The 12,083-nt window shown below is 41.2% G+C and overlaps 1 protein-coding gene and 1 long non-coding RNA gene across 3 annotated transcripts in view; one reads left to right on the top strand and one right to left on the bottom strand.

Moving 5' to 3' along the window:
- Positions 1-930: 930 nt before the first annotated feature.
- On the top strand, positions 931-10,078 carry LOC145715927 (uncharacterized). Of its 2 annotated transcripts, none has more exons than XR_014138216.1 (3): positions 931-1,472; positions 5,496-5,657; positions 9,811-10,078. It is a non-coding gene; the product is annotated as an uncharacterized LOC145715927 (long non-coding RNA). The 2 variants fall into 2 exon arrangements; XR_014138217.1 differs by having other exon boundaries at positions 5,459-5,657.
- Positions 4,963-12,083, bottom strand: part of RPIA (ribose 5-phosphate isomerase A) — a 66,914-nt gene continuing 59,793 nt past the window's right edge. The window contains exon 9 of the mRNA XM_081796759.1: positions 4,963-5,721. Coding sequence (XP_081652885.1) covers positions 5,684-5,721 — 38 coding nt within the window. The 3' untranslated portion in view covers positions 4,963-5,683. The remainder of the gene's footprint in view (positions 5,722-12,083) is intronic.

Here is a 12,083-nt window from a genome sequence, read left to right as displayed (position 1 = left end):
TGTATTTCCCTGATGCCGAGTGATGTTGAGAATTTTTTCATGTGTCTGTTGGCCATTTGTATGTCTTCTTTGGAGAAATGTCTGTTCATGTCTTCTGCCCATTTCTTGACTGGATTTTTTGTTCTTTGGGTATTGAGTTTGATAAGTTCTTTATGGATCTCAAAGGAGCCAATTAAAGGAGGATCCAAGTTAAGATGATGGATTAAACACATACATTCCATCACAATACCTGCTTGTTAAAAAAAAATCTAAAATACAAAAAAGATTTTTAAGAATATTTTAAAGAAATCAACACACAAGGACAGGAAGAATAGGGCAGGAGGCAAGAGCAGCACAATATTAGGTCAAGTGGTAACCAAGTGACCTACAGAGCTGAACAGAAGAGCTAATGGGAACAGAAAGCAAAGATCAGAATCCTTCGGGATGGGATCAGGATTCTACATGTTGAAGGCATGAGGCAGTGTTGGACAGTGGGCAGGAAAGATCTGAGCCCGCGTCCTTACCCAGGATGAACAAGACTGAGTGGGGGGTGGGGGATAGGGGTACTCAGGGCTAGGTCCTGAGCCAGGAGGGAGAAGAGTAGAGTGCCCATGAGGGACCTGAAGATTTGACAACAGAGAAGAAAAAAAAGTATGAAGCATCAAGACTGAATTTGTCAATTTCATAACTGCATCCAGAGCTAGCCCATTCACAGTAGTTGTCCATGATGTGTTTCTCGGTGGTAGGATGAGAGGACACAAGGCTAGGGTTAGATGCCAAGGGGACAAACAAAGGGGGGCAGGGAGCTCCAGAGCAGAATTCAAGGGACTCATCACTTGTGTATAACCAACCAGAAACCATAACACTTGATATGTAAATCTGGGTGGCTAAGCCTCTCCAAGGGTAATAAACCCCAGCACTGTTACTGTTTTCTCTTTCACTCTAGGAAGTCAGAGAATACCTGCAGCCTGAATGTCTTCTTGGAAACATGATGAGCATCTACATTTTCCAGAGCTGGTCCAAAATCTTGTGTCATGTTTATGGCACAAACATGTGCATATGTTTGGGCAAAGGACTTTGTTTCTCTCAGCACCTCTTTCTTCAGAGATGAGTGGAAACAGACACAGCTCCAAAGCCGCAAGGCAGCAGCAATTTCTCAAATGACCTCCTCTGTCTCCCTTCCTCTCAGCTATGGGGCCAGCTTTACCCCTTAGGAATTCAGGACAGATGTCAGTTTGTGGCACTCCAGCTGAAAGACTGGCAATTGATCAAGTTCTAGGCACCACTGAATGTGGACTCCAGAATTTTGTCTTCACCTTGTGGGATATCAGCTTAAATCAAGTACAAATGACAGCCATTACAATCCTATGGAGGAGTCAAGCCGAAGTAAAAAGAATCACTTACCTTGGACTCTACTGTGATTGATGAGCTAGAAAAAATATTGAACCACAGACTTCAAGATGGATTATCAGACACAAATATTCCAGAGCCAGGTATGTTTCCTTCCTCCTGGGGCGCCTGGGTGGCTCAGTCGTTAAGCGTCTGCCTTCGGCTCAGGTCATGATCCCAGGGTCCTGGGATCAAGCCCCATATCAGGCTCCCTGCTCCGAGGGAAGACTGCTTCTCCCTCTCCCACTACTCCCTGCTTGTGTTCCCTCTCTCACTGTGTCTCTCTCTGTCAAATAAATAAATAAAATCTTAAACAAAAAAAAAAGTTTCCTTCCTCCTCTCTCTCTTTCTCTTCCACAGTTTAGAATTTATTCTAAGAATCTAACTTTGCTGGGGACCAAATGGGAAACAGCTTCATTATGAGTTTGTTGGAATGCTCACACAAATTTCTATTTCCATCACTCTTATATACAAATCCAAGAACCTCTCAGACTAGTTTATTGGCACTTTGCCTTTCCTTAGTAAAATCAGTATTATCAAGGCCCATCATGGACATTTTGTAAATAGTACATCCTGACAGAACTTCACAGATGCTTCAAAGACAAGCTTTGCCTTCGAATAATAAACCACCCACATATTAAGGATCTCAACCATTTCTCAGTGATCCATGTTATGTTACATCAACACAGCCATTCTTATTGATCACTACTGTATGTGATCAATAAAATAGTTTTTGCCACAATGGTTCTTTTTTTTTTAAAGATTTTATTTATTTATTTGACAGAGAAAGAGACACAGCGAGAGAGGGAACACAAGCAGGGGGAGTGGGAGAGGGAGAAGCAGACTTCCCACTGAGCAGGGAGCCCGATGCTCAATCTCAGGACCCTGGGATCATGACCTGAGCCAAAAGCAGACACTTAAGGACTGAGCCACCCAGGCGCCCCATTGCCACAATGGTTCTCATAACATTTTTTATTAGTAGCAAATACTCTCTTAGTACAATCATTCAGTTGTACTCTTCATATTTGATCGCAATTTCACATTATTCAATGAGGAACATAATGCCATGTCATCTTTATCATTCCCATTTTCCAGCCCCTACATCACCTCTACATCTCCTGTGATTGTAAGAGTATCTCTTATGCAGAACCAGGAAAACAACCTTTTTTGCATTCTCAATCTAAAGATTATAGAAAAATGTTTAACTGACAAAGAAAACTCATGCATGTGTGTATATCATTTAAAACTGTATTTATACATTGTACATAAATACTGAGAATTCTAGTAGGCAAAGCCAGAGTTTACTCTTTAACAAAATTGATGCAGTCTTATTGATCTTAAAAACCACAAAATTAATGTATTCACCTATTTTTTAAAAATCAGATAATCTACAATATACAAAAGGGGAGAAAGTGTCACTGCTCTCCTCTTCCCAAACAACACACCTCTGTAAGCCCAGGAGATAACTAATGAGTACAGTGCATTGTATTTCCTTCAGGAATTACCCTGTATTTCTACCCATATATATCCATTACAATAGAATCAGAATATCATACAAAATATACCATTCCGTGGCCTATATTTTCATGATCACCTTCCATGTGACCATATAGAAACCTACTTCATCCTCTTATTTGTTGCTTAGTGTTCCATTGCAAAGCTCTAACATAATTAGTTTAACCAAATTCCCATTGATGAAGATTTCAGTTATTTTCCATTTCTTCAACTTTTAAACAACATTTCAATGAGCAGTCTTGTATACACATTTGAGCACACTCGTCTACTCACTTCCAAGCCTAGGACAGTCTACGGAGTTTCTTTTACCTTCCCCCACCCCAGGGTTTTCTGCCATGCATGCTGCTTCCATTGGGTGACTCTACTCCCAGGGCCAACGAAGTGCATGAGCTCTGAGTTCCAATCCCAGCTCTGCCACTCACTGCTATGGTGAAGTTACTTAAGTCTCAGTACTCAACTTTCCTCATCTACAGAATAGGGAAAATATCAGTTTCTAGTTCCTAGATTTAGGGGGATAATTAAATGTGATGATTCGTGTACAATGTCTGACACTTTGTAAGTGCTCAATTAATGTCAAGTACAATGACTGGTATTGCTTGTATCTCTGCAGAGACAATCACTCTATCCTCTTTAGGATCTATGTTGACTATGTCCTCAGTCAACTATTTTGCACACTAAATGTCCACTTGCCAGTTTCTCTCTTCTCTCTACTTCCAAGATTCCTCTCTTTCCTCATCATCTGGGGAGATCCACTGCTGATTTTGCTATTAAAGACAATAGCAAAGCTCTCAGTGACAGAATCAAGGAAACCTACCTATGATTTCTCTTGTAAAACTTAGTATTGCAGTGGTCAGTATTAGTCCTTGATCTATTATAACTTATTAGCTCTGGTCCATTTTTGATTTTCAACTATTCATTGTTAGGTGTTTTTTTATTTCTTCATTCTGTAAATGTTTGTTGAACATTTGCCAAGTAAAATAAGGACTGATCCTTCCAAATACAAGACAATGAAACATCAACTTACAATCCAGTAGAGTAGAAAGAATCTGAGAGCAGGTAAGAAAAATTAGGCGTTCTAGATCTGCCTCTGTGCTCTGTAAAGTGGAGTCACTTGCTAGGGGATAATCCAAGAGAAGGTCTCTGGAGTTGAGTTTTGAAAGACTTCATTGTTCACAAGCTAACGCAGGTGAGCAAAGGTGTTTCCAAGCAGAGAGAGAGTTTTGTTGTTGTTTTTTTTTAAGATTTTATTTATTTATTTGACAGAGAGAGAGAGAGTTAGCGAGAGCAGGAACACAAGCAGGGGGAGTGGGAGAGGGAGAAGCAGGCCTCCCGCAGAGCAGGGAGGCCAACGCGGGGCCATCCCAGGGCCCTGGGATCATGACCTGAGCCGAAGGCAGACACTTAACGCCTGAGCCACCCAGGTGCCCCCAGAGAGAGAGTTTTATAAGAGCTGGAAGCCACAGAAGAGCTGTAAGGAATTGAGGATGGTGAGAGGAATGTATGCTGAGGGGGAATGGAAGGTTAAGAGGGAAACAAGACTGCAGTAAGTGGAGCTGCACTTAAAATGAGATCTTCAGTGTCCTTGATGGGGTTACTGTGGAAACACCATGGCATGCCATGATTCCCTGACAGCTCCAAAGACAGCATGCACTTGGTTCAGCTCATTGAACATGATGGACAATAGATGACCAACTAAGTAAAGTCTACTTTCTACTCTATTGATCTTTGTTTTAGGGGCACCTGGGTGGCTCTGTCAGTTGGGTGTCTGGCTCTTGATTTCAGCTCAGGTCATGGTCTCAGAGTCTCGAGGTCGTGGGATCAAGCCCCATGCCAGGCTCTGCACTCCTAGCTCAGCACAAAGTCCTCCATCTCCCTCCACTTCTGCCCCTTTCCCCAGCCCCAACCTGGCTCACGCTCTCGTTCTAAATAAATAAGTAAAATCTCTATTGATCTTTTAGTTTCATGTGTCATCTATAGCTTCATGCCAAAATACCTTTCAAAGTAAAACATGGGCCTTGATCTGATATACATTTAGTCTACCTTTTTTGAAACAACATCATGGCAGAGGAGAAGTTCAAATAGGAAAATGTTCTTTAATTATTCTTAACTGAGAGAAACTAGAATCCCATAATTACACTGAATGAGGTTTATCATCTGCAACAGCTCCCCCACCCCCAGGAGAAAGCATAAAAAAGTGCAATTTTTATTTTTATTTTTTTTTAAGATTTTATTTATTTATTTGACAGAGAGAGACACAGCAAGAGAGGGAACACAAGCAGGGAGAGTAGAAGAGGAAGAAGCAGGCTTCCCGCTGAGCAGGGAGCCCCATGCGGGGCTCGATCCCAGGACCCTGGGACCATGACCTGGGCCAAAGGTAAACGCTTAAGTACTGAGCCACCCAGGCGCCCAAGAGCGCAATTTTTAAAACTTGTTTGTTTTCTTTGTAACTTCCATTCAGCTCACTTTCCAATAAATCAATAAATCAATCAATACATATGAAACAGTCCAGATATGGTAGATTGCTGAAGAAAGGGACCATCAGGCCATAGACATAAATAAATATATCCTCTTCCAGGATTTTAGATCTCACCTAAGGAAACATTCTCTGTCAGGGAAGGCCTAGGCTTTGCATACCTGCTGGGAAAAGAGTGAAGCTTCAGCAGCCGACCCAGGGCTTGGTTCCCCTTCCGTGAGAAGGGTTTTTGTACAGTGACAAAATGGAGAGCTGTCACTGTGGTGGACGTTCGGCACAGGAACCAAGGTGGAAATCAAACGTGAGTAAAATCCAAACCTTCCTTCCTCAGTTGTGTCTTATGGTCCCTGTGCCTGTGACGGGATCTATAGAAGCAGATGTTTTGAAACCAGGCTCTGACATCCTCTGGGACAAAGATAAAATCTGTAAACAAACTGGAAAATTGGTTGCACGTTTTCCATGAAGAACAAAATTCAGTCAATGAGTGAGATAAACTCGTCTAAGTGATAGTTTCAGGAATGTACTGGCAAGCATAAAGGAGAGCCTTGCTCGACTGTCAGAAAAGGAAACTCAGTTTTTGTATAGGAGGGAAGTTAGGAGGAATTACTGTGTGTACACGTTCGGCCAGGGGACCAAGCTGGAGATAAAACGTAAGTATTTTTTTCAACCAATTCTTCACTGTTTCTAATTTGTTTGCTGCGTTTTTTCCCCCCGCCTTTTCATGTGTTCTAATTAGTTACATGTCAGGGATAAAACAAATTTCATTCCCAGATTAGGTACAGAGAAGGGAAAATTGTTCCACTGGAGGCTAGCTGAGGGCTAATTTTTAAGATTTCCAAATCAAAATAGGGTAACGGGAGAGAGGGGCTTGCTACCTTTTCAGGGAGGGTTTTTGTAGAGATGGAGGTTAAGGGAAATCACTGTGGTTCACTTTCGGCCAAGATACCACACTGGAGATCAAACGTAAGTACATTTTTGCTCAATTCTTTGTGAGGTTTTTGTCCTGTTGTATCATTTGTTCAAGTTTGTGACATTTTGGTAAAATGAGCCATTCCTGGTGACCCAAAAGTAAATAGCAGAAAACAGCCAACTTTACAGCTAGGCAAACAAACTGTTGAGTTTGTGATGAGAATAGGCTTTGTGGGAGGGAATGGGAGACGAATAGCTGGATTTTTCTCTGAATTGGCCTTTCTTCTATGATTGGCGTCAGAAGAAGGTTTTTGTTAAGGGGTAAGTGTCAGAGCTCTCACTGGGGCTCACGTTCGGTCAGGGAACCAAGGTGGAGCTCAACCATAAGTACACTTTTCTAGTCCTTTTTCTTGTCGAGTTGTGAAATTTGGGGCTTTTCATGTGTGGGATGTGAGCTGAGGTCAATTCCGAAGAGAATGGGATTCTTCCGAAAATCAGATGAGTAAGGTACTGAAAATCAGTTTGCCTCAAGGAAGAGCGAAGAGCTAGTTAGTTGACATGGCATCTAAATTGCCAGATTTTCTCTGTATCCGTCAATCTAATGAGCTTAGCAGCAAATAGAGGTTTTTGCTGAGGGGAAAGTAATTAAACTAATACAGTGGGCCACCTTTGGCCCAGGGACACGTCTGGAGATTAAACGTAAGTAATTTTTCTCTATTGCTTGTTGAAATGTGGTTCTAAATGCCAGTACTGACTTTTAGAGGCTTAAGGTTGAATTCTGTGCAGATGAGTACATGAGACTATTTCAGATTTATCACCAATTTCTAAAGTTAAACTCAGCTGCAAAAATGGATTTGTAGACAAAAAGATTAATTTAATCTAAATTGCAAGATTCAAAAGGAAAAAAATTAGTATAGTATGAAAAAGAAACTTTGGAGCTCAAGAGAAAAAGCAAACTAATTTTTATTGAGTTTTGCCAAATGTTATATTGATTTTTGCTCATTATGTATGATACAGAAATTTCTTAGTCTACTTTCTCTCCTCTGACAAATTATTTTATAAGATAACAATTTAAATCAATAGAATGCATGAAAAGTCAGTAAGGAGTTAGAAAAGTATACTTGTTTGCTGTGTAAAAGATACAGTTTAATTGAGAACCAGCAGCAATGTCATCTTTAGAGTCTAAAATGAGTGATAAACTGTCAATATTCAGAAATTCTACAGAGATTCTATATCTTGAGAGATACTGCCTTTTTAAAAATCCAATTTCTACACTAGACTGTGAAATGATTTCTTATCATATATGGTGAAAAGATGGTTGTCGCCAAAACCTCCATTTTTAAGAAATTCGTTTAAATGAAGCAAAATAAAATAACTGCATGTTTTAAATGCCCACGGACTTGTAGGAAAATACTAAATAGTTTCGTGAGTGTGTTCTTGTATTTCCCTGGTTATTACTCGGCCATTTTTTTATACCGCCAAAGAGGCCACGGCATGGCTTGCGTGGTCTGTAGGCCTCATGGCGGTCTTTCGTCATGACTGAATGACTTTCGTGACCTGGCCACAGAGTCCGTGGGGCAGTGCACCTAACAGCTAGAGGCCACGGCCTGTTCCACTCTGCTGTGGCGGCTTTTCCAACACAGTGGTACAAGTCATGGCACTAACAGAAAAGAACAGAAATGTGGCAGGTGCTGAGCTAATGTGGAAAAAACAGGGAGAAGTCTGATTTATCAGAGATTTCAGCACTAAAATTCACATTTATTAGTATATCCCCTTAACGAAAATTTTTTTATAAAAAACTTAAAGCTACTTTTTTTTCAATGACATGAAACCATTTCAGTCTCCTCTCATCAAATGTATTTAAATAACAAAAGCGCAATCTAAAAGAAAGAAATATATGTAACTCCTTCAGGGTAAAGTTCCAACCAGTGAAAATCTAATTTAAGGCCATCTGGCCACTCCGGTTTTGATCAATCAACTTTCTACTGAGTTCACATTAAACACCATTAGAGAAAAGATAAATTTGTGACATGTTTTTGATTTTCAAAAATGTAATGGCTTGGGGAGGATTATAGTTCAGCTGTACAAAATATCTCATCATAGACAAATGCCATTAATAAAAACTTAATAACAGCGTATTTTCCAATACTTTCCTTCTGTGATAGAAAATTTTTAATCTGGGCATTTTAATCCCCTACCTTCTAAAATAGTTTAGTAATTTTTTGTTGTTTACTTCAGCTGATTTCAAGAGTGATGCGTAAGAATGATTATTTTTGGTCTGCAACAATTAAATAGGACTATTTTAGGGCTGTTTTAAAACTCTGAAAACTCTTTTAGAGCTATTTAAACTATGTAAGTGTTTTAAACTATTTTAAAACTATATTAGAGCCTTTTTAAAAACTCTTTTACAAATTTTAAACTCCATTAAAAGCTAATAAAATGTCCTATAAGAATTTCCATATCAAATGTACTAATTGTTTAATATTTTAATGCAGGATAGATATTTTAAAGGTGTCAAGGATTTACCCAGATAGGAGTATCTTGATAGAATATGTCCCTCCTTTTTTTCTAGAATTCTTATTATTTTGCTGCCAAAGCTATTTTATAAAATTCTCTGAAAAAAATTAGTATGAAGGTTCCAAGAGGAAAAAAAAAATCAAAACATAAGAAGTTCAGTATCTTATGTTGAACTGCTTGGTTAATGGAGGTTAACTTTATAAAAACCTGTTCACTTATCGGCAGTGTTCTTGCAGCAAAGGCTTCCTGATGGTGTTACTGTAGCTCTTGCCCTCTGAGCAGAGGGCCTGAATGCCCACAGCGGGGGATTTCCAGGAGGCCATCTGGCAGGTGCTCAGGGTCAGAACCGAAGCTAGCCAGTTCCTCGTAGGCAGGTGGCCAAAGTTACAGTTGGTCCTCCTGGTCTGGTCTGTTATTGCCCCACATGATGACAACCTTCAGCCCAGGGCTCTGTCTTCCTTCGAGGCCTTTGTGAGAGGTGGGAGAGTTGCCGGCCTGATCACAGAGGGCGACAGGGCCGCACCCCAACCCAGGCACAGACTCAGGGCTTGGAGCCACTCTACAGGGTGGGTCTGGCCCTAACACACTCAAAGAAAACCCAGGAAGGACGAGGCAGCCTGCTATCATTGCACACAGTTCTGGGAGAGGCATGGGGGAAATCATCTGTGTAAGGGGCAGGGGGCCAAGACCTGGTCTCGCTTCTCAACTCTGAGGGGCTCAGATGAAATGGCCTTTGTGTCTTTGCCTGAACCACTCATGTTTACTGCAGGAGGCAGTAAAGTGAGGTCAGAAAAGCAAAAAGTCCTTAAAATGGCTGCAAAGATTCAAACGAAACAATTTAAAACTTTCTTAAGAGGTAAGAGCTAGAGAAAAACTCAAGATGGTAGACATGATATATCTCCCTCATTGCTACACAGGATAAGCTGCTCTGTCTGTCCCTCCGGGCTCTGGGACTGCCCACAAACAATATACCTAAGTGGAGAACTTCCCTGTTACTTAGAGACCATTCTCTGTGCTTCCTTCATCAGGGAATGATGTCCAGCCATCCGTCTTTTTGTTCCCGCCATCTCCGGACCAGTTACACACAGGCAGTGCCTCTGTCGTGTGCATGCTGAATAGCTTCTATCCCAAAAATATCGATGTCCAGTGGAAAGTGGATGGGGTTATCCAAAACACAGGCATCCAGGAAAGTGTCACAGAACAGAACAGCAAGGACAGCACCTACAGCCTCAGCAGCACCCTGACGATGTCCAGTACAGAGTACCAAAGTCATGAGAACTACTCCTGCGAGGTCACTCAAAAGGGCCTGTCCTCCACCCTTGTCAAGAGCTTTCAAAGAAGCAAGTGTGAGAGTGTGGCCTAGCAGGCCCCCCACCTGCCCCTCAGTCCCAGGCTCCCTGCCTCCCCCCGTCAGGCCTCTGGCCGTTTCCCCATCAGAGACCCACCCCTGTTGCAGGCCCTTCTCCCCACCTTACTGCCTCCCCTTCTTTGGCTTTAATCATGCTAGTAATATTTGGGGGAAAATGAATAAATAAAGTGACTCTTTGCACCTGTGATTTCCCTCTTCTTCCTGATTTAATGGTTGTTATACATTGTTTTTCTCCAATTACCCAGCTTATCTTCTAAGGAACTAAATATTGAGTTGCTATGAAATACACCATCATTTATAAAAATCCTCATCCCCCATTCTACCCTACCCTACAGTCCTCTCTCTACAAGACACTCCTCTGTGAAAGCCATAAACCACCTGTCTTCATATTCCACTCCCCTGGCCTATGGCATAAAAGGCCTGCTTCCTCATTTTACCCTCCTCCATAGGCCCTCTGCGGCCTTTTAAGGGTGACAGTCCTTATAGTCACATATCTTTTGATCCAGTTGAACTCACCAGGAGAATTTACCGAAAGCAAATTTTTCAAAAGAAAGAAACATCTATCAAGAGTCATTCACTGTTGGGGCGCCTGGGTGGCTCAGTTGGTTAAGCGACTGCCTTTGGCTCGGGTCATGATCCTGGAGTCCCTGGATCGAGTCCCGCATCGGGCTCCCTGCTCGGCAGGGAGCCTGCTTCTGCCTCTGACCCTCCCACCTCTCATGTGCTCTCTCTCTCTCATTCTCTCTGTCTCAAATAAATAAATAAAATCTTAAAAAAAAAAAAAAAAAAGAGTCATTCACTGTAACATTACATAAAATCACAAGACCATGAAAATGATCTAAATGAACAAAGAATAAGGAAATGTTAAAGTCCATTATGGCCCTTCAACTTAATGGAGTATGATGTATCTATCTGCCAAAGACCACACTGAGCGCTTTACAGAAACTTAATTTAAGTCTCATTACACTGCAAAGTTAAAAATGTTAATTAAAATGTTGGGCAAGTTCTAGAAAGCTGAGAGAGATTCATACAGTATAACCTAGCAATCTTACTCCTAGATGACTGTGTCTCTGTCCACCAAAAAACCTGTGTAAAAAGTTTCAGAGCTGCCTCATTTATAAAAGCCAAATACAAGAAATAATCCACATGCCCACCAATAATAGAATGGGCCACTAAGTTGTAGTATGTTTACACACTGAAATACTATTACAGAAAGAGAATTTTAAAATTATTACTATGCCCACTGGCATAGATGAATCCCCAAAACATGACAATAAGCAAAAGAATAGAGCAGAGGACCACAGGGGAAGGGAGGGAAAACTGAATAGGAAGAAATCAGAGAGGGAGAAAAACCATGAGAGATTCTGGACTCTGGGAAACAAACTAAGGGTTGCAGAAGGGAGGGGGATGGGGGATGGGGTAACCGGGTGATGGGTATTAAGGAGGGCACAAGTTGGGATGAGCACTGGGTGTTATACACAAGTAATGAATCGTTGAACACTACAACAAAAACTTATGATGTACTATATGCTGGCTAACTGAACATAATTAATTAATTAATTAATTAATTAATAAGCAAAAGAAACCAAACACAAAAGATATATTCTAGGGCTGCCTGAGTGGCTCAGTCGGTTAAGTGTCTGCCTTCGGCTCAGGTCATGACCCCAGGGTCCTGGGATCGAGTCCCACATCAGGGCTCCTTGCTCAGCAGGGAGCCTGCTTCTCCCTCTGCCTGCTGCTCCCCCTGCTTGTGCTCTTTCTCTCTCTCAATCTATCAAATAAAATCTTAAAAAAAAAAAAGATTTTTTTTTTAAATTTCAGGGTTTTTTTTTTTATTATGTTATGTTAGTCACCATACAGTACATCATTAGTTTTTGATGTAGTGATCCACGATTCATTGTTTTCGTATAACACCCAGTGCTCCATGCAGTA

Source organism: Leptonychotes weddellii, chromosome 10 (genome assembly GCF_054177405.1).
Source record: "Leptonychotes weddellii isolate Sample4059 chromosome 10, ASM5417740v2, whole genome shotgun sequence".
NCBI lineage: Eukaryota > Metazoa > Chordata > Mammalia > Carnivora > Phocidae > Leptonychotes > Leptonychotes weddellii.
The sequence above is the reverse complement of the archived record's forward strand: the minus strand, read 5'-3'. Positions and strand labels throughout refer to the sequence as shown.